Source organism: Halichoerus grypus, chromosome 3 (assembly GCF_964656455.1).
Source record: "Halichoerus grypus chromosome 3, mHalGry1.hap1.1, whole genome shotgun sequence".
NCBI lineage: Eukaryota > Metazoa > Chordata > Mammalia > Carnivora > Phocidae > Halichoerus > Halichoerus grypus.
In genome coordinates, this window is record NC_135714.1 from 173,232,465 (window position 1) to 173,256,031 (window position 23,567).

At 44.2% G+C, this 23,567-nt stretch overlaps 3 protein-coding genes and 1 long non-coding RNA gene across 7 annotated transcripts in view; 2 read left to right on the plus strand and 2 right to left on the minus strand.

Moving 5' to 3' along the window:
- Positions 1-277: 277 nt before the first annotated feature.
- Positions 278-7,655, plus strand: TM2D2 (TM2 domain containing 2). Its single transcript, XM_036118935.2, has 4 exons — positions 278-634; positions 1,447-1,534; positions 3,806-3,921; positions 5,133-7,655. The coding sequence occupies exons 1-4, from the start codon at positions 408-410 to the stop codon at positions 5,344-5,346; spliced, it is 645 nt and encodes a 214-aa protein (XP_035974828.1). The 5' UTR covers positions 278-407; the 3' UTR covers positions 5,347-7,655.
- Positions 7,480-18,622, minus strand: HTRA4 (HtrA serine peptidase 4). Its single transcript, XM_078069587.1, is given in 10 exon segments — positions 7,480-8,070; positions 12,211-12,306; positions 12,742-12,750; positions 12,752-12,794; positions 13,198-13,312; positions 14,917-14,949; positions 15,357-15,551; positions 16,608-16,812; positions 17,643-17,739; positions 18,163-18,622. Coding segments are annotated over 10 exon segments (1,416 nt in total). The 3' UTR covers positions 7,480-7,907.
- LOC118552486 (uncharacterized) lies at positions 9,650-13,902 on the plus strand. Its single transcript, XR_004925560.2, has 3 exons — positions 9,650-10,138; positions 11,085-12,389; positions 12,850-13,902. It is a non-coding gene; the product is annotated as an uncharacterized LOC118552486 (long non-coding RNA).
- A 503-nt stretch (positions 18,623-19,125) lies between the features above and the next one.
- The window catches only part of PLEKHA2 (pleckstrin homology domain containing A2), a 74,773-nt gene continuing 70,331 nt past the window's right edge, over positions 19,126-23,567 (minus strand). For all 4 annotated transcript variants that reach the window (XM_036118931.2, XM_036118929.2, XM_036118930.2 and 1 more), the window contains one exon: positions 19,126-22,995. In XM_036118931.2, the coding sequence (XP_035974824.1) occupies positions 22,633-22,995 (363 nt within the window). In that variant the 3' untranslated portion in view covers positions 19,126-22,632. The remainder of the gene's footprint in view (positions 22,996-23,567) is intronic.

The window sequence follows — 23,567 nt, forward strand, 5'->3', positions numbered from 1 at the left end:
GGGATTTCTGTCCCGGCCGCTAAAACCCTCACTAGCCTGCCCCGCCCCTTCACACTCGCTGCCCCGCCCGCTGCCAGTCACGCCCCGCCCTCTCTGCTCCCAGGCCCGCCTACTTTGGGCGTGGAAGGACCTGATTGGAGGAAACACTAAGAGTAAAAGGAGGTGGAACGCGAGACCCAGAAGTAGAATTAAGGAACAGAAATGAAGGGCAGCCCCGCCCCCCTGCGCAGCCTTTTCTGATTGGCTTGCGGGCGTTAGGCGGAGCGTCGAGCTGCGCGCCCATTGGCTGCTTGGTGGCGAGGAGTGAGGCTCGGCGGAGAGGCCTGACCAGGCAGTGCTTGCTTGGGTCGGATGTGCCGGCCCGGCTTTGTGGTTGAGGTTGGGTCTCAGCCACTGGGCCCGGGAAGATGGTGCTAGGTGGTTGCCCGGTGAGTTACCTACTTCTGTGCGGCCAGGCGGCTTTGCTGCTGGGGAATCTACTTCTGCTGCACTGTGTCTCTCGGAGCCATTCGCACAACGCTACCGCCGAACCCGAGCTCACATCCGCTGGCGCCGCCCACCCAGAGGGCTCCGCCGGCGCTCCGAGCTGGGAATATGGCGACCCCCACTCTCCAGTCATCCTTTGCTCTTACCTGTAAGCTATCCAGTCGTCGAGGCGGAGTTGGAGATGGGGCCAGGGATATATGGGTGTTGGGATGGGGGGAAGGGAGGCTGCTTTTTTTTTTTTTTCAGACCCTCTCCACCTGAGGACCTGATAGTCAACACGCGGGAGGTAAATTTCATGACAGGTTTCTCACTCCTCTCACCCATGCAGGGGAAAACCTTGTGTGTCGGTGGTAGATCCTTTGGGATCCCAAAAGAGGAGAACTAGGGCGGAGTGACATCATACAGTCTCCGGAAGAAGGGTACGAGGTTGTGCCTTCTCTATCGTGCTTCCTTTAACGAAGGAGAATCCATCGTAGGTGCTAGTTATGAGGCACAAATAGAGTAAATTACTTGTCCTTGCCTACAAGGCACTTTCTTTTAAAAAAGCAGTATCCTAACCGTTGCAGAACCAACGGTTCTGCATTTGTAACATCTCTTTTTAGTCAATGAGAAAAGGCGTTTGGGAAATGCAAAGAGAACTGGGAATCCTTTAGCTTCAATTTTGCTCTCATAGCTTTGTGGCTCTTTGCCTAGGAAAGGGAGAAAGCCATGGGAGAAGTAGAATCCATGTAGAAATAGAACCAGAAGCACTCCCCTTCCCAATAAAAGGATCATTTGGATGGCTATTTGACCTGCTGTTCTTCAGTCTAACTGATAGCATCTCTTGCCTTGGGGATCAGTCAGAATTAAACCCTAAGAAACTTGAAGAAATCTCTTGCCTGTTTTTATTATATACACGTAAACAGCCATTTGCAAAAACTATATGAGAATGATGGTCATGATCTTACTGGTAATTTACAGACCTGATGAATTTATAGAATGTGACGACCCAGTGGATCATGTTGGAAATGCAACTGCATCCCAGGAACTCGGTTATGGTTGTCTCAAGGTGGGTTTTTATTTTGTTTTATAAGCAAACTCTTCCATAGAGAAATAGTACTGACTAAATGCTGTTACAAAAAAGTATAAGGGGTATGAAGTTACCTATTTGTAGACTTCATTAGAATGACTTACTGGAAATTTCCAGCACGGCCAGCATCAGTGACTGAACAAGACATTTCGTTTCCTCAGGAAGAAGCAATGTCTGTCCCAAACTACCCAGGTGCACAGACCAACCTGTCTTTGGTTCTTTGGGCTGAGATTGACTGATTTAAAGCTATTATGTCACCTCCTCATTATTCTTCAAGTGTGCACTTTCCTAAAAGAACAAAAGGAAGGCTTATGCACTTTCTAAAACCACTATTGGATTGAGCTGTATCTTTGTTACACATGCATCTGGGGCAAAGCTCCTTTTGCCAATGATCTTTCTTTTCACAAGGCAAGCAGTTTCCACCATGTCCTTAGGAAATAGATGGGGTCTATCAGTATCTGCCTTTGTAGGAGGTTATAGTATTCAAGGAGAAGCCTTTGGTAACAATGGCCTCTTGGAATGGAAAAAAAAACATTCAGTTTTATTAATAACATCCTAGTTAGTCTTCCCAAAACCAGTGAAGTTCATGTACCTCCTCCTCATTCTGCATAATGCAATTCAAGATTCAATCAGGTGTAAGAGAGGAATCAGGAAAACATGGTTTGTACTAAATCAGACACAGAGGAATAAACCTGAAAGTAGTAAGACCAAAAAGGCAACTCTTACTGCAGTCATGTGTAAAGAAGTATTTTCGGGGCGCCTGGGTGGCTCAGTCATTAAGCGTCTGCCTTCAGCTTAGGTCATGATCCCAGGGTCCTGGGGATCGAGCCCCGCATCGGGCTCCCTGCTCGGCGGGAAGCCTGCTTCTCCCTCTCCCCCTCCCCCTGCTTGTGTTCCCTCTCTCGCTGTGTCTCTCTCTCTGTCAAATAAAATCTTTATTAAAAAAAAAAGGAATATTTTCAGTACAATGAGATTTTGTTCTGTTCATAATTATCAAAGAAGCTTTTGAAGGTTTGAGTTAGCGTTGTATAGAGATCACTTACTTTTGCCCATTTTATTTTTTTTAAAAGATTTATTTATTCATTTGAGAGAGAGAGAGAGCAAGGGGGGTGAGGGGGGCAGAGGGAGAGAATTTCAAGCAAACTCCCCGCTGAGCGTGGAGCATGGATGCAGGGCTTGATCCCATGACCCCGAGACCACGACCTGAGCCGAAATCAAGAGACAGATGCTCAACCAAATGAGCCACCCAGGTGCCCCTACTTTTGCCCATTATAATTAAAAACTGAGTTGATCCTGTCAGGCCACTCAAACTGCCACTTTCCCCAGAAGTCCTAGACGACCAGTACTCAGGCACCTGAATCCCAGGGGAGGTATGATTTACAACTCCCTTTCCTTTGAGGAATGCACCAATGAAAATAATAGTGAAGTACTTAATAGGGTGCCAGTGGAGAATGTACAGTTGTGCTTTCTCTGCTAGAATTCAGTTACATAAATGGTAAGAAGTCCTGTTCTGAAATTTTTTTTTTTAATATTTTATTTATTTATTTGACAGAGAAAGACACAGCGAGAGAGGGAACGCAAGCAGGGGGAGTGGGAGAGGGAGAAGCAGGCTTCCCGCCGAGCAGGGAGCCCGATGCGGGGCTCGATCCCAGCACCCTGGGATCAGGGCCTGAGCCGAAGGCAGACATTTAACGACTGAGCCACCCAGGCGCCCGTTCTGAAATTTTTTGCTGAAATTTAAACTTATACAGGAATGTACTATAGCTATATGATAATCACACATTCACAAACTAAAAAAAGTTCTGAGTCAGATGATATTCTGAGGTCTTTTCCTAATTATATTCATTTGTATTATATATAAAACAGCCCTCTAATACACATTGACGTTTTAAATACCCATTCCCAAGTGCTCAATAATGTGCTCTTTCCTGTAAATATAGGATAATTAAAACATTGTGTTCATCTATTCTAAGTGGCATTTAATGAAACTGATTATAAATTTTTTCACTATATTAAAGAAGCTAGTCACAAAGAAGAAGAAAAAGTTTATTTAAAACAACATACAGTTAGGGTGGAACAATTTAAAATCACTTGAATCACTGAATTCCTTGCGCTTGAACACAGCTTTACCCCAACTTTGTTAGTATAATTATTGTCCTGAGTCACCTCTTATTAATGAATATAAAGATCTATTTTGTGTAACTTGCTTTGGTGAGTTTGGGTTGTTTTGTTTTGGTTGTTACACCACAGTTTGGTGGGCAGGCCTACAGTGATGTGGAACACACTTCTGTCCAGTGCCGGGCCCTCGATGGGATTGAGTGTGCCAGTCCTAGGACCTTCCTACGGGAGAATAAACCTTGTATAAAGTAAGTGTTACTTTGAATGGGGTAGTTGGTACTTGGATAGAGGTAGAGCTGTTTTCCTTGTCATCTCGTGATGTGACTTTTTCTTTTATCTTAAGTGTTAAAGGGGCAACATGATTACTACTGTGCATAATCCATGGATAGGGGCGATGTGGTTATAAACAGAAAGGACACTGCACTTAAGATCCTAGAGGCCATTAGTTCTAAATGTCTCTTTCATCAACTAGCTAAGTGCCTGTGGAAGCCCAGAGACTCTGTCCCTCACCTACAAAATAAAGGAGTTGGACCAGTTGATCTAGCTCCAAAATTCCTATGATAGACCTAAATCCTGTAAAAATAGCCTTAGTATTTGAGGAATAAAGGTTTTAGTTTATTTTTTTATTTTTTATTTTTTTTTAAGATTTTATTTATTTGACAGAGAGAGACATACCGAGAGAGGGAGCACAAGCGGGGGGGAGCGGCCGGAAGAGGGAGAAGCAGGCTCCCCACTGAGCAGGAAGCCCGATGCAGGACTCGATCCCAGCACCCTGGGATCAAGACCTGAGCGGAAGGCAGACACTTAACCGACTGAGCCACTCAGGCGTCCCAGAGGAATAAAGGTTTTGTTATGAAAAGTGTGGCTCTCTCTCCTGGAAAATAAGTTTATCTTAAAGAATTAGGGTCATTTCTGTAAATTTTGCTGGAAGGCACAGAATGTATTTATATCAGTTGCTAATGGAGAGTCTGTGGTGTTTAGTGACGATATTGGAGCAGTTGCAATGGAGTGTTAATCACAGTATGTAAGACCTAAGTCCTTATTGAAGAAACCTCATTTTTAGTTGCCACAAAACAACAGAAGGGTATATGGAGATCGGTGTTCATCTGAGGAAAGATGACGACATTTCCTTAGAGAACTGCATTCAGAAGTGCGGCCTCAGGAAAGGAGTCTGAGTCGGGGAGGGATGTGGGCCCAGACCCTACTCCTCCCAGGATGCCTACAGAGCATATGTGCTTGATTATTTCTTGTCCAATCCAACTCAGTATTTGTTCCTTTCTTTATGTCCTAGGTAGTACTCTTTTGAGAGCCCAGGCCAACTCGAGATTTTCTTTTTGGGGAGGATAAGAGGCCACAGAAGGACTACTGCACCATCTTTTCACTTATGTTAAATTCATTAGTCACTAAGTGTTTTAATTTTCATGGGGTAAACATCTTCCTTTTCATTCCTTCTGTTTAGATACACGGGACACTACTTCATAACCACTTTGCTCTATTCCTTCTTCCTGGGATGTTTCGGAGTGGACCGTTTCTGTCTGGGACACACTGGCACAGCAGTAGGAAAGCTGTTGACACTTGGAGGACTTGGGATTTGGTGGTTTGTTGACCTTATTTTGCTTATTACTGGAGGGCTGATGCCAAGTGATGGCAGCAATTGGTGCACTGTTTACTAAAAAGAGCTGTTGTCATGGCCCAGAGAGGCATGTCTTCCTACAGGCTCAAAACTCTTCCTTGATAGCAGACCTGATTATTACTTTCCCTCCCTGGAGGGAATCGGTTTGGTTAGGAAGGTTTCTTTGGACTCTGGGTTTTCAACCCAAATTTTACCTTGCAGACTAGAAATGACAAGCAAACAGTGTTTGGGAATCAAGTGTGTACCTTTCCTCCATACAAAATATAAAGGCTAGTGACTAATAAGTTGCAGAGGGGTTTCCATACTGTATTTCTATACATTGCTGTATCTTCAATACTTTGGAGCAAGTGGACCCAACAAGATGAGCAAAGTGAATATTTTTAGCCTTGTGCCTTTTGTGACCCTGAATCTTCATGCAGAGGAGATCTGAAGCTGAACCAGTGAAAATCTTCAGCAGAAGTAAAATGGCCATGGATTTTAATACACACTGAAATTCTGACTTTCTGAATTTAAATTGTGGAATAAATTTTGCCAACCTGGAATGCTGTTTGGTATTTTCAATAAGTAGAGTGAGACTCAAAATTCTGTATGTTTTGCTAAAAGCTAGGCATTTGAAATGAACCACTCTACTAATAAACCCTATTGTTACATCATTATTATGCTCCAGAGGCAGTATATGCAGTACAATAATTTCTTCATTTCAATTATATTTTGAAAGCCCAACAGTAATCAGGTCTGTCTGTGTTAAGCTATCCTCTTGGCTATCCTATCTAAAAATTAATTATTTACGAGTTCAGAGAGCCTATGTTGTAGGCTGGTAAAAAAGATCTCCTACAACTAACTATAAAACTATTCACAATTATGTTAGGTAAGTTGTAAAGCCTCGTACCTTTGGGGGGAAAAAAAACAAAATAGATTCTTACTTAAAGGACAGAATGACTGAGTATTGGGTGGAGTCAGGATGTGATTTATGGGGGCAAAAAGAACACATTCGTTCAAAATAAACATGGTACCAGAAGCTCTCGCTGTGGACTACCAGAGTCCATTGTCGGGAAAAAGAGACAGCCAAGCTTTTGCATTCCCAAATCACTGGGAATAAAAGGAAATGTTCTGAATTATAAGTTCGGAGAAACTTAGTTCCCATCCTTTGCAATTTAAGTTGAAAAGAACTTTTAAATATGAAGTAAAAGGAGGACTTTTCGGACAAGTCGAACTAAGAGCCCGATATTTGGGATAAATTCTAGAAACAATCAAGGTAGAACTACTCAAATGTTACTCTCCTAATAGTTGACTTAAAGAACCAAGAATCACAGTTAAATTGATACTGGATATGCTCTGTCATTATGAAGCAGCTTTTCTAAAAGTTTCAGCTTTATTATCCCTGATTATCACGATTACTGTTCTTGTATTATTAAATGGTGAATGTGTAAAAATTAAAACAGATTATTCTGTCTTGAAAATTCTGTACCACATTGAACTTAACCTTGTTTGTAACAGTAATAATTGGTAGATTCTTATTCATAATGTCTGTACTATAAGTATATAGTATTTTTTAAATTGTTGGAGGTCGTAAAGAAACCGGACCCCCTCCCCAGGAAAAAATGCACATAAACAAAATTTTGCATAGAATTTAAGGAGATGCCATATTTAAAAAAAAAAAAATCCTAACTTGTAAGAAAAATCTGGAAAACAAATTAAAATCTTAGCGAAGAAAATAAGATACTACTCTAAGCCACAAATCCTGCCTCATCTTATACTTGTCAAAAAAAATCTCCTCAGGATATTCACAAACCCCATCAAAAGCTATTTTCTTTAAAAACACCAACACTTTGGCAGCTTTCAGACTCAAATCACTAATGTTGCCAGGAGGATGAGCGTGGGTAAGAAGGTCAAAGTCTGTAAGTTATTGAAGGATCTGTCCTATAAAAGAAGCCTTCTCCCAGTCAGAAACCTTTTGGAGACCACTGCCACGGTGATCATGAGAATCTAGTATTTCTCTGTGACAATCTGCAGTTGTCAGTTTGAATTTGACTTACAAACCGTGCTCATCCTCCATATCTACAAACCCTGGCCAAATGTGGTACAGCCTCAAAAACTGATTGAGAAAGGCAGTGTTATGAAAAATTGGATTTCCTTTGCACTTTGGATTCAGGTTGTTTCTTCATATTTGGTAGGTTTATTCGTGTGTGTGTGTGTGTGTGTGTGTGCACACGTTTGTGTTACATCCAGTTTGTGGCTATAGAGAAGTTTTAAAATCCACAAGTGTCCTTCTGTCAAGGTTAAATTAGAAACTGTGCTTGTTTTTCAGTTGTTTCCTGTGTTGAAATAAAATGCTATCAGCTTCCCAGACTTCCTGGCACCATGTCCTTCACTTGCTTTAGTAAGGCTTCTTAGCAATAGTAGAGTACCCCAATCTAATGGTCCCTAAGTGTGTGTGTGTGTGTGTGTGTGTGTGTATGTGTGTGTGTATCTGTATGTTTTAAAGCATTCATTTTTCTTAGGAAAGAGACCCCAAAATTTGCTAACTTTGGCACATCTTCAGTACAAACCAGGTAATATAGCTTTGGTTTTGTTAGATGATTTCTCTTTAAAGCTGGATACTTAATTGATTATTTCAGGTGTGACTGTCAGGATCAAAGTCTGACTTCCTCGACGAACCATGATGGAAAGGGAATCGTCCTTAACAGCTTCAATAACATCGGTTGTGGTGGTAACAGGTTGCCCATTTATGCTGACAATTACATCGTGGTCTCTCAACCCAGAGCTGGGAGAGGGGGGGAAAAGGGACCATGAAACTATAAGTTTTACTTGTCCCCATTTAAAATTTAATGTCGGTCTTTTATGGCACTATTTTGCTGTCATTTTTTTTAAAGCTTTTATTTATTTATTTATTTGAGAGAGAGAGAGAGCACAAGCAGGGGAGGGACAAAGGGAGAAGCAGACCCCCCACACTGAGCAGGGAGCCCGACATGGGACTCGATCCCAGGACCCGGGGATCATGACCTGAGCCGAAGGCAGACGCTTAACCAACTGAGCCACCCAGGAGCCCCTATTTTGCTGTCAATCAACATACAAACCAGGAAACCAGAAATAGCATCAATCCTTTCACGTATGCGGGCTCTTATAAGATATGCCAGGAAATCACCTGGGGACAACAATCCTATTTACCTTTATAAAATCAGTCTTCTAACAGAATCATGTAAAAAGTTTACTCCTCTCATATATTGGATTTGGTTTGGAATAGGCAATTTAGCTTTGGGTTGTTATCAATCTCTGACCTCTGTAAACCTCAAGCACATTCCTGGTCTTACCAGCAAAGATAAAGAAGAACACAAGCAATATATTTTTTCCCCATACAGTTGTACTCTGATCAGTTTGGTTTTGACAGCCCACTTACTTGCCCCATCTCCACCCACAGTCTGATAGCCCTACTTCCAGTAAGTCAAAAACCAGTCACGCTTTCAAGTCTAAATATTTAAGGCTCTGGTTTTAGGCTCCTTTTCCCCAAAGTTGTGATTATATTCTGTCTCCAATATATTTGCTTCACATAGAATATATATTCTAGAAACAAAAAACACCTCCAAATATGAAACACTCCAATAAATATATAGCCATGCTGATGACTTCTCTTAAAGTCAATAATGGGCTGGAAGAGGGACATCAAATTAAATGACTCCAGGAGACACCACTGTAAAGAAATGGGAAGCCAAAGGAAGGATGCAAGAGGATTACCAAGATATGTGGAATTAATTTTTTTAAAAAATAGAAATTTAAAGCAAGAGGATGTGAAGAGAAGTTTGAGGGCAAAGCTAAAAGCATGGAACACCTTTAGAACAAGGACATCTCAGGAGGATGACTGGGACTGTGCACAAAGAAGAAACTTAATCCGTTGTAGTTCTGTGAGTAGAAAAAGAGAAAGAAACCTGCCAGTTATTACTGAATGTAAACTATGCACCAAAATGAGGGAGTGAGGCTCAGCTAGGATAAATAACCTATCCCATGTCCCACAGCTTGGAAGGGACTAAAGTAGGATTTGATTCTGGGTCTTTCAATCGTGAAAACCCATCTTCCTGCTACTCACTCTGCCTCTTAGAAACAAGAGAGCAGCTACAAAACAGGATAATCCACGAGCTAAGCCAGATTCCACATCCCTGCACTCTACTTATATGTACCTCTCAAGTTAATTACCTCTCTGTACCACAGCTGCTGTTTCTGTAAAATAATGCCTGTATCATAAGACTTTGGGGGCTCAAAAACGTATGTAAAATACTTAAAGTGATGCCTGACATACAGTAAGTGATTAATAAGTGCCAGCTGTTATTACTGTAATTATTATTATTATTAGATTTAAGTGTATAAAGCCAGAAATAACAGATTTCTGGTTTATCAGTGACTTTAAGCAAGCAGTAGTCCCACACTTTAATGTTCATCCAAATCACCTGGAGGTCTTGTTTAAAATGCAGATTCTGATTCAGTGGTGGGGCCTGTCATTCTGCACTTTTTTCTTTTTTTTTTTTAAGATTTATTTATTTGAGAGAGAGCATGCGAGTTGGGGGAGGGGCTGAGGGAGAGAGAGAAAGAAGCAGACTCCGCACTGAGCGCGTACCCCGACTCAGGGCTGGATCTTACAACCCTGAGACCATGACCTGAGCCTAAATCCAGAGTCCAAGGCTCAACCAACTGAGCCTCCCAGGCGCCCTTCATTCTGCATTTCTAAAAAAGCTCCAGGTGATGCCAGTGCTGCTGGTCTACAGGCCATATTTTGAGTAGCAAGGACTAGGAGAACTGAAAGAAATAGCTTTGGCCTTGAACCAAAAGATAAAAATAAAGAGGTGGGTCACACCAGTCAGAATGGCTAAAATTAACAAGTCAGGAAATGACAGATGTTGGCGGAGAAAGGGGAACCCTCCTACACTGTTGGTGGGAATGCAAGCTGGTGCAGCCACTCTGGAAAACAGTATGGAGGTTCCTCAAAAAGTTGAAAATAGAGCTACCATATGATCCAGCAATTGCACTACTGGGTATTTACACCAAAGATACAAAAGTAGGGATCCAAAAGGGTACGTGCATCCCGATGTTTATAGCAGCAATGTCCACAATAGCCAAACTGTGGAAAGAGCCAAGATGTCCATCAACAGATGAATGGATAAAGAAGATGTGGTATATATATACAATGGAATATTATGCAGCCATCAAAAGGAATGAGATCTTGCCATTTGCAATGACGTGGATGGAACTGGAGGGTATTATGCTGAGCGAAATAAGTCAAACAGAGAAAGACATGTATCATATGACCTCACTGATACGAGGAATTCTTAATCTCAGGAAACAAACTGAGGGTTGCTGGAGTGGGGAGTGGGGTGGGAGGGATGGGGTGACTGGGTGATGGTCACTGGGGAGGGTATGTGCTCTGGTAAGCGCTGTGAATTGTGCAAGACTGTTGAATCTCAGATCTGTACCTCTGAAACAAATAATGCAATATATGTTAAGAAAGAAAAAAAGAAGAAGAAGAATGTAGCAGGAGGGGAAGAATGAAGGGGGGGAAATTGGAGGGGGAGAAGAACCATGAGAGACGATGGACTCTGAAAAACAAACAGGGTTCTAGAGGGGAGGGGGGTGGGAGGATGGGTTAGCCTGGTGATGGGTATTGGGGAGGGCACGTTCTGCATGGAGCACTGGGTGTTATGCACAAACAATGAATCATGGAACACTATATCTAAAACTAATGATGTAATGTATGGGGATTAACATAACAATAAAAAAATTAAAAACAAAGAGGTGGGGGGAGGGCAGGAAGCAAGAAAGTCTAGAAAAGCCTATGACAAGCCAAATTTAGTAACATGAGACCTAACATTTAGCTATTAACAGTTAGTACCTTATGGTTTCTTCCCCCTACTAAAAGAGTTGCCATAATATAAAAAGATAATTGAGCTTTGAGAAGCAAAAGTAGTGAGAGAGGTATACTGAAGAAGTATAAGAGAGGGACCCACCACCTCTTCCCTCAGTAGTTAGTATAAATGTTTAAAAACAAGAGTAAAATCAGCTGGAGCACTTCTTTGATGAGCTGTTCTAGCATTTGTTTTATTAACATTCACTCATTCAGTGCTGGCCTCTGGTATGATCTTCCAGAGTTCAAAGAAAAAAGTGTCCTAAAGTACCTAAAATATGTTCTTAAGCTTTTAGCCCTCTGAATTCTTCCTATCCTTAATAACTAAGGTATCGAAAGTACATTCGGGAATTCCTAGCAAAATTAATTTAAACTTATGCTATTAACTCATCATGAATTCTTGAGCTACAAAAAAACCATTCCCTTCCCAAAAATAGTCCTTCCAACACAAGCACACAAGTCCAAATCAGCACTGTCCAATAGAAATGTAAGGCAGGCCACATACATAATTTTAAATTTCCTGTAGCCACATTTTTAAAAACTTTCTTAATTTTTAGAAATCTTTTTAAAAATAGATGAAGCTCATTTTAATAATATACCTATTTAAGTCAATATGTGTATTATCATTTTAATATGTAATTTTTAAAATTATTAATGGGTATTTTAGACTGTTTCATATAAGTCTTTGAAATCCACTAGAAACAACCCACACCTATTGTGCTACTATACAACATCTTACACAATGCAGTGATTAAAGTTAAAGGCAGTCCTTCCAAAACAAAGGGTATGTTTCATGGAAAAATCTTTTATATTGAGTGCCTCTGTTTTTTTGTTTTTTTGTTTTTTTGTTTTTTTACTTAAATAAACTCAAATAAGATTCTGTTCCTCAGTCACACCAGCCACATCTCCGTGTTCAACAGCCATGCGTGGGTAGGGCCACCGTACTGAACGGTGCACATCTCGATCCGACACACCTTTACCATGGCATGCTAGCTGGGCCAAGGCCTGAACTCTTACCTTTCAGCTGCTGTTCCTTGAATCACCTCATACACAAAGACCCCAGAACTCACATCAGGGAAATCTGGATCTTGCCTTTTCATCTCTTGAAGAAGGCTAAGACATGTCAGAGGAGTTTTCCCAGAAGGTTAAGAAACAATTCATCACCTGAGCCCTGGTCAAAGGCTCCAACTCAACAGGTACTCTTATGTGTTCTACTCAAGGCTCCGGGGGGCCAGTGAAGATTCCAGCAAGCCAGTCACAGTTATTCTTCCCTGGGCGGGGGGGGGGGGGGGGGGGGGGGGCAGTTCTCTACCAAAGCCCCGAACCACTGGACATATAAGGTCTATATAGCCACAGTGAAAGAAGCTACTAAAATGTACCGCAAATATTGGTGCAGGCAGAGACAGATACCTACCCTGTGACAATGGGGCCCTACACTCACAAGAGTAGCCAGCTGTAGTCCACATGCTTTAGATTCCCTGTTAAGACCGTCCAGCTATGCCTTTTGCTTCTGAAAAACAACGCAGACATACTGAAACCCATGCTTACTTCATAGTGAGGCAGCATTCGCAGACCAAGATACTTCTGTGAAAGAGCCTTTCCTGGAAAGGAAAGTTATAGGGTGTTACTAACAACAAAACTTCTTTCCTTTGGCAGAGCTTCAAAAAACAGCAAGTCATGGAACATCCTTACTATTATTATAACTGCCCTTTCAGGCTGTCAGCCTGAAAATGTGCTTCAGAGAACCTTTGTCACTAGCATGGACACTGCTCCCATCCACCTCCCATCTCCAGCCCATGGGTTTCCTTTCCGCCATAACACGTACTTCTGGGTACAACACAACTAGGCTTTGTGCCTAGTTCCCCCATATTGCCACCCAAACCACCATGATAAGAGCTGGGTACCAGTGACAGTATTCTACAGAATCCTAATGGCGGTCTCCAGAACAGATGGAGGGCTCCTGAAAAACACAAGAAGGGAAGAAAAAGTCCTAACTCCCCTTACCTTTCAACTGGCGCTCATGGAATTCTGCCAAGAACTGTTGAATTCGATCTGAGGGAATTGCGAAGGAGATTCCCGCGGTCACCTTCAATGTATTTATGCCAATCACGTCACCATCCTGGCAAGGGAGGAGACATCATTCAGTCACCAAGTCATGCAAACTGACCAGTGCAAAACCAGTGCCAGCAGAGGAGGAAATGAAGCTAGTCACTGGGGTCAGAGCACAGAGGGGCTAGAGGAAAGGGGACTTCCACAGGGAGCAGTGGACGTTGCCTTATAGGACACACAGTGTGGGAGGTAAGCCGGGCGGCGGGAGCGGGGGGGACCCTATCCATGTGCAGATCCCTGCTGAGGACAATTTTTTTTAATCTTGAGTTCATTTTTTCCTTCATCGAATGATTTTAAAAGTGAACCACAGTTTGTATTTTGACACAGGTTAAGAGGACAAGGAGTACTTGCCTTTTCTTCTCAAATGAAACTAAAAATAAACATGGAAAAGGCAAAAAGCTGTTGGATTTTCAGCAACACTTTAATGAAACTCTTCAGAATTAGCTAATTAACCTCAGAGAACAAAGCTCTACAAAGCCAAAGCTATGAAGTGGGGAACACTTTCCTCTTTGTGCACTTCATCACCCCTCAGCCTCTGTTGGGTAATGGGAAGGGTAAAAAAGAGACTTCTGATCATATTAAATTACATATCATAACTCAGTAGGTCTGGAGTGTGGCCTGACAATGTGCACGTCACCCCTGCTCTAGTAAACTCACTATCTTTTTTTTTTTTTTTAAGATTTTATTTATTTGAGAGAGAGTGAGAGCTAGAGAGAGAAAGAGCATGAGTACATACACGGAGAGGGAGAAGCAGACGCCCCATCGAGCAGGGAGCCCGACTCCGGGTTCAATCCCAGGACCCTGGGATCATGACCTGAGCTGAAGGCAGATGCTTAACCGACTGAGCCACTCAGGCGCCCCTAGTAAACTCATTGTCTACTAGAGAAAGCAGGCACAAGAAAATTACATAAGTAACATTACTATGAGTAAAAGAGCGCTCAGTAATTTCACATACAGTTAGCTCATCCTCCAAAAAGCAAGTGTAATGTGTAAAGAACCAAAAACAGTCAGCTCAAAGGGACTCAGCATGATCACAGACTGTGTGTCAAACAGCACTGCACTTTCTTATGTTTTCACAGGTATTTGAGCAACTAGAAACTCTTGCATTTCCACTAGAGACGCTGAATAACATCTAAGACTTAAATACATGATAGAGTAATGGATTCTCACTGTGGCTTTTCTCTATCAGGACTAAAAACCCGAACAGACACGTCATGTAGTTAGCATTTTGGGATGAGGGACAGTTCTTCACATGCAGCAGCAGGCGGTCTTTAAGGATAGACATTACATAGCACAGTTGGTCAGCTGACATATATTTTAGTTTAGTGCCCTGGGCTTTTGTTAACTACACAATGAAAACAGAAAGCATGGTGAAGAGATGTCAGTAAGTGGAAGTAAACCCTGGCACCCTTAGCTGGATGAGCTCACATGCCATATGATAAATGATGATAAATCCAGCACAGATCTTAAATCTTTGCTAACCATTTACTTAAGATGCAATAATAGAAAAGCATCCTACCACAAATCTCTACACAATTGTGACATCCTACTCTGCATCATCATTCTTGGAAAGTTGGGACGAGACATGAAACAGCAAGGCAAGTGGCCATTTACCAAGTTCACCAGAGGGCCCCCAGAGTTGCCGTGCTGAAGACAGAATTTGAATAAGTCGTCAGTGCTTTTCTCCTTGTCATTTATACGTAGTTCCTAAAGAGGTTTACCGAAAGCAGCCTGCTCTGGTGAGCACGGCAAAGCCGTGCCCCTGTCATCACCAACACTGAAGTCAGTGCAGGTAAAAGACAAGAGCCAAAGGACCACTGCCTTCTACAGCAGGGGTGACCTCTATGAAAGACCCGAAGAGACTGCCCAATATCACGGATGCCGACGATCACATCAAACAGGCTGAACAACATAGCATTCCATCCCTCCAGTGAGGGTCTAACAACTCTGGACAGCCCCAATAGGCCAAAAGGAAAAGAGTGCCTTCTGACATGTTCTTCTCACTGTCCTGCCAGTACCTTATGGGCTGAGGAGAGCCCTCCCAAGTGACTTACATTAATTATGGCATCCGTCTGGATACAGTCCATGTCTGAATTCTTCAGCCCCAGCTCTCTGCCCCCTCGCTGTGTAGTGCTGACAATCCCTGCGGTCGCTGTGTTCTGCAGAGAAAACGGGCTGCCCAAGGCCACCATGAACTCTCCAGCCCGCAGGTCAGAGGACCTTCCCAGCAGCAATACAGGAAGGTCAGTCTGCACACAGCCAGGAGGGATAGGAAGGACAGAGAGGTGAAGAAGAAATCAAGAATAGAATCAACCAGTATTTGTGTACAACACACATATGGCATGGTCTCTATCATTTGGGCACTTAAAATCCAAGAACCCCCCCACCCACTCATATAGGTTCTACAAGTGCCTGATGTTTCTTCCTCAAATTCCAGGAACCACCGACCTCTCACCTGGTAAGATGATCAGGATTATCTCTAAAACCTAAAATTATTGCTTTGTAGAAATTACTATAACTAAATGACCAGTGAAGTCGCTGATGAACATACACTGACATTAGCAACTTACTTAGCACTATACCAGCTCAAAATTTTATTTTTTTAAGACTTTTTATTTATTTACTTGAGAGAGTGAGAGAGAGCAAGCAAGCACAAAGGGGGTAGGGGCAAAGAGAAGCAGACTCCCCACTGAGCAGGGAGCCCAACCCTGAGATCCTGACCTGAGCCAAAGGCAGACGCCTAAAGACTGAGCCACCCGGGCACACCCCAGCTCAAAGTTTTATAGTCAAAATTAAACCACAAACAGAAAGGAGAGTGCCCAGAACAGTGCTTCTCAAATTTTAATGTGCACACAAATCACCTAGGGATCTTATTAAAATGCAGATTCTGACTCAGTAGACGTGGGTGGGATCTGAGATCCTGCATTTTTAAAAAAATTCTTTCTCAGATAATGTCAATGCTGCTGATGTGCAGACTAGACTTTGTGTAGCAAGGACCTCAGAGTATTCCCAGGCAGCTCTGAATCCACTGCAGTCATTCCTAGTATTCTAAGGCAAGCAGAGAAATAAGTTTCCCCGAAGCAGCATCTGTTGAAGAAGGAGGCTAGACAGTTAATAGAAATTGTTAGGGATATACAGACGGGCATAGAAGAAAATAAAAGAGTGAAAAACAGAAAAAAGGAAACTAGAGAAGACCATATACCAGGTAGAAAAGATGTGGAGCAAGAATGGGGTGAAGAGGAAAATATCAGCAAATTGATGGAAATCCCCAGATGTACAGACTGATTTGGCCCTTGCATACTCACATTTGGCTCGATCTTACTCAGTGGAAGATCCAATTTATGGTCAATGTCCTTGACAGTGGCTTCATACTGGACGCCACTCTGGAGCTCCACCTGGATCCGCTGCTGGTTGGTGAGGACGTGGGCATTGGTAACAATGAGCCCATCCTCAGACACTATGAACCCAGAGCCACTGGATGCAGGAATATCCTTGTTGCTAGGAGGTGACCTGTCCCAGCAAGACAACAGCATAAGCAGAGGGCAGGAAAACCAGGGGATCCATCACAGTCTGCGGACATGGAACCTCTAATTTATCAAACATACCTCCACCACAATTTTCTCAGACATCTTACTATCCCCTGTCTGTGTTTTCATTCTCTCAATGTGTAACTGGACTCTGAATGTTCAGCACCCTGGCCATCTCTTAGGAACACGACTGAGAGCTGATCCCAACTCTCCTTTTCCAGGGACGACCCCCTCCCCTCCTTCTTCAGAGCTGGTCAGAGCAGCAACCCTCTGCTTCAGTCCTACTACTAGTCCTACTACTGCGCGCACCTAGTCCTACTACTAGTCCTAGTACTCACCTAGTCCTACTACTGCGCGCAAACGTGGACCTAGTGCCACATTCTTGAGGACCCAGGAGGGAGGGAGTCAAAGAAGTCTGGTTCCAGCTTAGGTTCCACTACTAACTGGCATTGTGACATTGGATTTCCTTCCAGGCAAACGAGGGGCCTGAGCAAGATCACCAACAGGATGCCTTCTAGCTCTTACGTCTGACCTTCCATTTTGTCCGTGGGAGATGAGGGAGAGAGAAACCCCAGACCCCGAAGTGCAGAGGAGTAGCCCAGATTTGGAAGCCACAATCCCTACGCTTCCGCTCTTTGGCTAAACCAACCCCGAACAGATTATTCAACCTGTTTGAGCCGCGACTTCCTCACAGCGGGTTTTACGGCTAAGCCTAAGCGATGCCTGTAAAGCCGTAGCGCGGGGGCCCGGAGCCGGCAGGCGCTCAGAAACAGTCCCGCGGCGTAGCTGGCGGCCTCCTCCTGCCTCCTCTACCTGCGGAACAGCTGCAAGTGAACCACAGATGGCGCGACCTTCTCCACCTCCGCGATGAAGTTGTACTCGCTCCGGAGCCGGCCTACACTTCTGGTCCCTGTGAAGGAATGCTCCACTCTTGGGGGCGGTGGGCGCCCCGCTGCTTGGCCGGATCGGGTGTCATATCCCAAATCTCCCGGGCTCTCTCCTCCTCTCTCCTTTCCCGCCCCTTCCTCTCTTCGGTCTCCCCTCTGTATTCACTGCCACCCCGCAAGGATACGCCTTGAGGGAACCAGACCTGTCATCCCGGGTGGGGAAAAAAAAGAAGAAAAAGGGAAGACGGCATTCAACAGGCCCGGGGAGGCAAGTGGGGAGAAACCACATGGGAACCGGTAAGGAGACACCTAAGAAGGAAAGAAAACTGGGAACAAGGAGTTGAATCCGGAGGCAAAGGCGGGAAGAGCCCGCGGCGCACCGCGCGACACAGGCGCGCCGCTTGGGGACGTTGCGAGCCACCCGAGCGCGCGGGTCCGGCGCTCACCTCCACCCGCGCAGCCGCCCTTCAGCACCGGCACGGCCGGGAGCGCGCCTCGGATGCGCGCGGCGCCGTTGTCGGCGCGCAGCGCGCACAGGCTGGGATGGGTGCGCCTGTCGCGGCCGCACACCGCCGCCCCCGCCGCCGGCAGCCGCACGTGCCGTCCCAGGCGCCGCCGAGGCGCGCGGCACTGCAGCCCCCGGGCGCACCGCCGGCGCAGCGCCCAGCCGCAGGCCTCGCCCTCGGCCGCCGCGCAGACGCGGCAGCAGCGGCAGCGATCGAGCACCGGCGTCGACCCCGCCGAGCAGGTGGGCAGCGGGGGGCAGCGCGTGGGCTCGCAAGCCGCGGGACAGGGCAGCAAGGCCCTGGACCTCCTAGCCTCGACTCTGAGTACAGGCGGCGGGAGCAGCAGCCACAGCAGGAGGAGCTGTCCCAGCAGAGCTGGCCGCCGCAGAGGTCTAGTCATCCTGCCCCCTTCCTTCTTCACGCTCCGGTTTACTTTGGACCGGCAACTGCTCTAAAATGAGCAACACTTCTTCCCGGCTAGGGTGCCGCCTCCCTCAACCCCCGGGCTTTAAGGGGCAGAGCCTGGCAGACCTCTACACACACACACACACACACACACACACGCACAGCAGAGCCTGGCAGACCTCTACACACACACACATGCACGGCAGAGCCTGGCAGACCTCTACACACACACACACACACACACACACACACACACGCACGGCAGAGCCTGGCAGACCTCTACACACACATACACACACACACACACGCATCCCCCACCACCCGTCCCTGTCCCCGTTCCAGGGCCAGGGCCAGCCCCATGCAACCAAGAGAGGTCCCCAGCCCTGCGCTGTGCAGGGCCCTACCTCGGGAAGGCCAGAAAACCAATAATGGGGCAGACTGACGGAGAGATCACCCACCCACGGGCAGAAGGTCAGCATTAGGAAAACACACACCATATTTCAGTATTTCACATGGTTTTATTACAAAACAAGCAACAAAACAGGTTTAGAAAATTATTTTTTTGCTACATACCAATTAGGAGATCACATAAAATGAGAAGCGTAACAGTTTCCATGCACTCAGCTCAGTGCTTACAGTGAGTGCATTTCACAGCTGAAACGTACTGGTTCAAAACACAAAATCATGCCACGCTTCAGTAAGCAGTGGGGGGAGAGGTCAAACAGTCTATTTTTGCTAACATTAGCTTTATTCAAATTCTACTTAGCATGAGTGACTGTAACTGACTGCTGCAGGCAATAACAGAGGAAAAAAGGAGTAAAAGAAAAGAAAAGTGATGTTGGTAGAAAAGATTTACTAAACTATCCATTTTTGACATGTTCAAAGTTTATAAACAAAGCTCACTTGGGAAACTCAATTTCCAAAATGCTGTTACTGGTCAACAGTGAAAACAAACATCAAATCCCACTGCTCAACTACTGAATCTATTTAGGTCCTTTTAGCCCATATGAGAGCAGTTATATTCAGCAAGGAAAAAAAACCTTTTGCTTCAAGTGAACTACAAAGCTGGGCCTTACCTCTGCTCTTTCTCATATGAGTGAGCTCAGCATTCTACTCAGAAATAAACGTATAACTTTCAATATTTTGACCTGAGTCTACTCTACACCTTAGTAGATTTATGATGTCTCACAGGATGCAAAAAGTCAAACAATGTTTACCAACCACCAACTGACCTTGAGTAAGCAAATCCTTAAGCTCTCAAGAATAGTGGGTGGTAAATAGCTCAATTATAGGGAAGACCACCCGTAATACTGTTACACAAACTGGATCAAGATCACTTCAATAGGCTTATGAAAACAGCACAACTCAAGAAGGTTTTCATTCCACAAAGAAAATGCAGTACCTTTTTTGGTTCCTTTTTTTTAACTCCGATTTATTCCAGAGCCTATGCATTTAACTACTAACCTATACTGCATCCCTGCCCTATTTTTTCCATCTGGTTCCACAGACATTTAAAGCCAAATGCTCTGACTATATATGCACTATCTTTGGCTCACATGTGTAATGACATTAAAAAGTTGTGATGTGAAATTGGCCAGAAGGTAAGAAATATGGACACAAAAGGAATTCTGAAATAAGGTTTGGGAATGAGAATGCTTACAGACTTCACTGAAGATAATTCTATTTATCTGGTGTTGGAACTACATTAACAATGTTCTCACTTGGTATTCCCAAGTATTTGCCAACTAAAGTCCTTGTTTTCCTTCTATCATAATAATATAATCTAGATTTATAAGGATGTTTAATTTAACACATTCTTAAAATAGACCCTACTGAAATAAGAAACATATCAGCTTACTGTAATGGCCAATTAATTCAACAGTAGTATTGTAGCAGAGAGTTTATTTAACAAAAGAGAAATGGGTACATTTTCACAGCTTAAACACCAAAAGATGACAGCTTTCATGAGTTAGGGAATGTTTAAAGGGATCTCAAAATTTCCTAACTTATTTTTGTTAGTGCAAATATCACTTATTGTGTATTTTCTTTGACCTAGCCAAAGAATTTTCTTGAGGAAAATATGAAGATGAAATCAGAGACAAGGAGCTTTAAGAATCTGAAATGACTACTTATCAGGCTACTTGAAACTGTAACCTCGGTCACTCATAAATAACTAACTCCCAAACCACAGATTTCTGAGGACAACCGTCTACAAGAGTCTGCAAAAAAGAGGAGAGAAAGAAAAATCCAGTACTAGATGTCTTTTTTCTACCAGGACCACTAGGCCAAACAATTTAAGTGAAGAATAGCTCCAATGCAGTGCGGTCAAGAAAAGTTCTCAACATGACATAGACTTCAAGGGAGTTACACTGCCTGGAAGGAACACAGATTTCCCTCAAGCCCCTAAGGATTTCTGATGACATGTTTTTGCCTCTGTATTAGATCTGGACATAAGGAAGAGGAAGGGATTGACTTAGGTAAAAATGCATCTCTCGGTATCTTCCTCTAGTGATTGATTTCTAATTTAAAGGTAATTAGCTGATCTAGCTGATAAAAGGCATAGACAGAAATGAGTTAGTTTTTCTCTCCCTTTAGGGCACCCTGATAAGTTAGCAGTTCACCACATAAGTTGGACAAATTCTCCCAGGGACACTGGAAATAGTATCTTCTTGTCAAATGAAAGAAGGCACACCTAAAAATCTGGATGGGAAATGCAATCTATGCTCTTCTACCTGGGAAATCTCTAGTCAGCAATGCAGAGCCTCTAAATCAATGTTACTTTGCATAGTTTCTATTTTATTAAAAATATAAATACCTCTCAAGATTATCCTTGTATCTCTTCACTATTAAGTACATGGAACCTTATCTGGTCACAAGGTTTGATCATGCAAGTACACAAGGCTTCATTCAAAGGGCAACACAAAGAGTAGAAAGAAAGCAAATCTGCCAGGCTATATAATATACAGCACTTAAAATTAGACTAATATCAGCCCACTGAAGAGCTATGAAGTAAGGATTCAAGAAATCTGTCTGTTCTAAAACAGACCTTTTCTTCTGTCTGGAAAACACGGATCAGAAAAGTCTATCTGGATGAAGTTTATCTGGATGTCCATCTTTTCCCAGGACCTGCTCTAAAGCAATTCTAACACCCTAAAATAGAGATCTGATCTCTCACTCAAGGGAATTATCCCACACTTATCAACCCTCCGAACTTCCAAATAATGCCATAGCAATGGAAATGTCTGTTCTAGTCTCAACAGTCGTAACTTTCAACACTGATAAACCCATCCCCAGGGCCTGACACAGAAACTGGGTGGGCAGGTCTATCACTCACATGGACATTATTTGGGGTCATAGACAAGAACAGAATAATTCCCAAAACTGGCTGATACACTGAGACTGAATCTTACCCCATACCTTACACGAGATTCCCTATTTCTTCCCCTACAGAAGTCCCCTGAGAGGATCTACCCTCATAGACATTCTGAGAGCTACCTGCCAGCCCCCAGATTTTAACACCTCCCCTCAGAATGTATCCCAGGCAAGCCAGCTGGGTTAGTTACGACCTTCCTACTTCACAGTCAGACCTTAGCCAATAAATAGGAATTGGATAAACCAGATGACTGGCCCAAGATTCTGTGCCTGGCCTAGAAAGTAAAGGAAGAAACTACAACTAGGACCAGGAAACAAAACTTGGTTAGGGATGAAATTGCACTCCCAACCTTCTCTCACCAGGTAGACCTTAGAACAGTCAAAGTAGAGGCAATCTGTTCTCCACTGAGCGTGCCTACAGGTCCAACCTAGTGATTTTCCAAGTTAAATATACTGTATTGATATTAAAAAAAAAAAAAAGAAAAAAACAGGCCAGCTGGATGGGCCCCTCCCACATAGCATCCACAGGAATATGAGTGCCAAAGGGTCTCTGACTGTCCTCCAAAATGTAGGGAAACTGAGTCATGGCCTCCTTTTCTTGAGCCCTCCCCCCTCCCAGGGCACTGTGCCCTATCACACATCAGAAGTCCGTATGCTCTCATCATCAAGGCTGAACAGAAATGGTTTCTCCTTGGGGTGCTGGGGCTCCGACCTGTGCCTTATCCGGGAGCTGGGCAACACCCCAGAAGTACTGCTCTCCCCAAGCCGGGGCATGAACAAAGAGTCCCCAGGAGTCTCTTCAGCTGGAAGCAGCTTGTCCCCGGCCTGTGGGACGGGGGTCCAGGGTTGCCAGGAGGAAGCCACAGAGGGGGCTTTGCAGAGAGCTCTTTTCTCTTCCATAGGTGGCCGCCCCCTACACAGGACAGAGTTGGGCCCCCCTGAGAGGCCGGAGCTTCCAGAGCGAGTCAAAGAGATGGATCTAGAAAAGGACATATCCTACAAAAATAAAAGGGAAGAAAAAAAACAAAGGAAAATAAGGCCTTTCCTGACAATGTTCATCCCAAAGCCCCAGGAAGAACACCCACCCATGATAACCCCCTCATAGGTCCAGAGGCACTTGTCTACAGAAATCAAGTCTGACCAACAGAATTCACTCCAGATGTGTCAAGGTCGGCCGACACAGGGAGACGTGTAGAACACATCGCAGGCTCTGTCTCTTTACCCAACCCTACACCTCACCTCTTTCCAACAACCAAAAAAAAACAAAAAATAAAATTTTGTACCTAAACCAGCAGAAAGAGGAAACAAACAAGACAGCCTGAGGCTTCGGCTGCTTCCAGGGACAGAGCGCTGGGCTGCATCACCAAATAAAACCTGCCCACTCAGGGCGCCTGGGTGGCTCAGTCGTTAAGCATCGGCCTTCAGCTCAGGTCATGATCCCAGGGTCCTGGGATTGAGTCCCACATCGGGCTCCCTGCTCGGCAGGAGGCCTGCTTCTCCCTCTCCCACTCCCCCTGCTTGTGTTCCTGCTCTCGCTATCTCTCTGTCAAACAAATAAAATCTTAAAA

Bases quoted from the DNA above. Each gene is read 5' to 3' on its own strand.
- TM2D2 (XM_036118935.2), top strand. From the start codon at position 408: ATGGTGCTAGGTGGTTGCCCGGTGAGTTACCTACTTCTGTGCGGCCAG. The intron at 1,535-3,805 runs GTGGGTTTTTAT...GTTACACCACAG, and splicing joins TCGGTTATGGTTGTCTCAAG to TTTGGTGGGCAGGCCTACAG. The intron at 3,922-5,132 runs GTAAGTGTTACT...CCTTCTGTTTAG, and splicing joins GAGAATAAACCTTGTATAAA to ATACACGGGACACTACTTCA.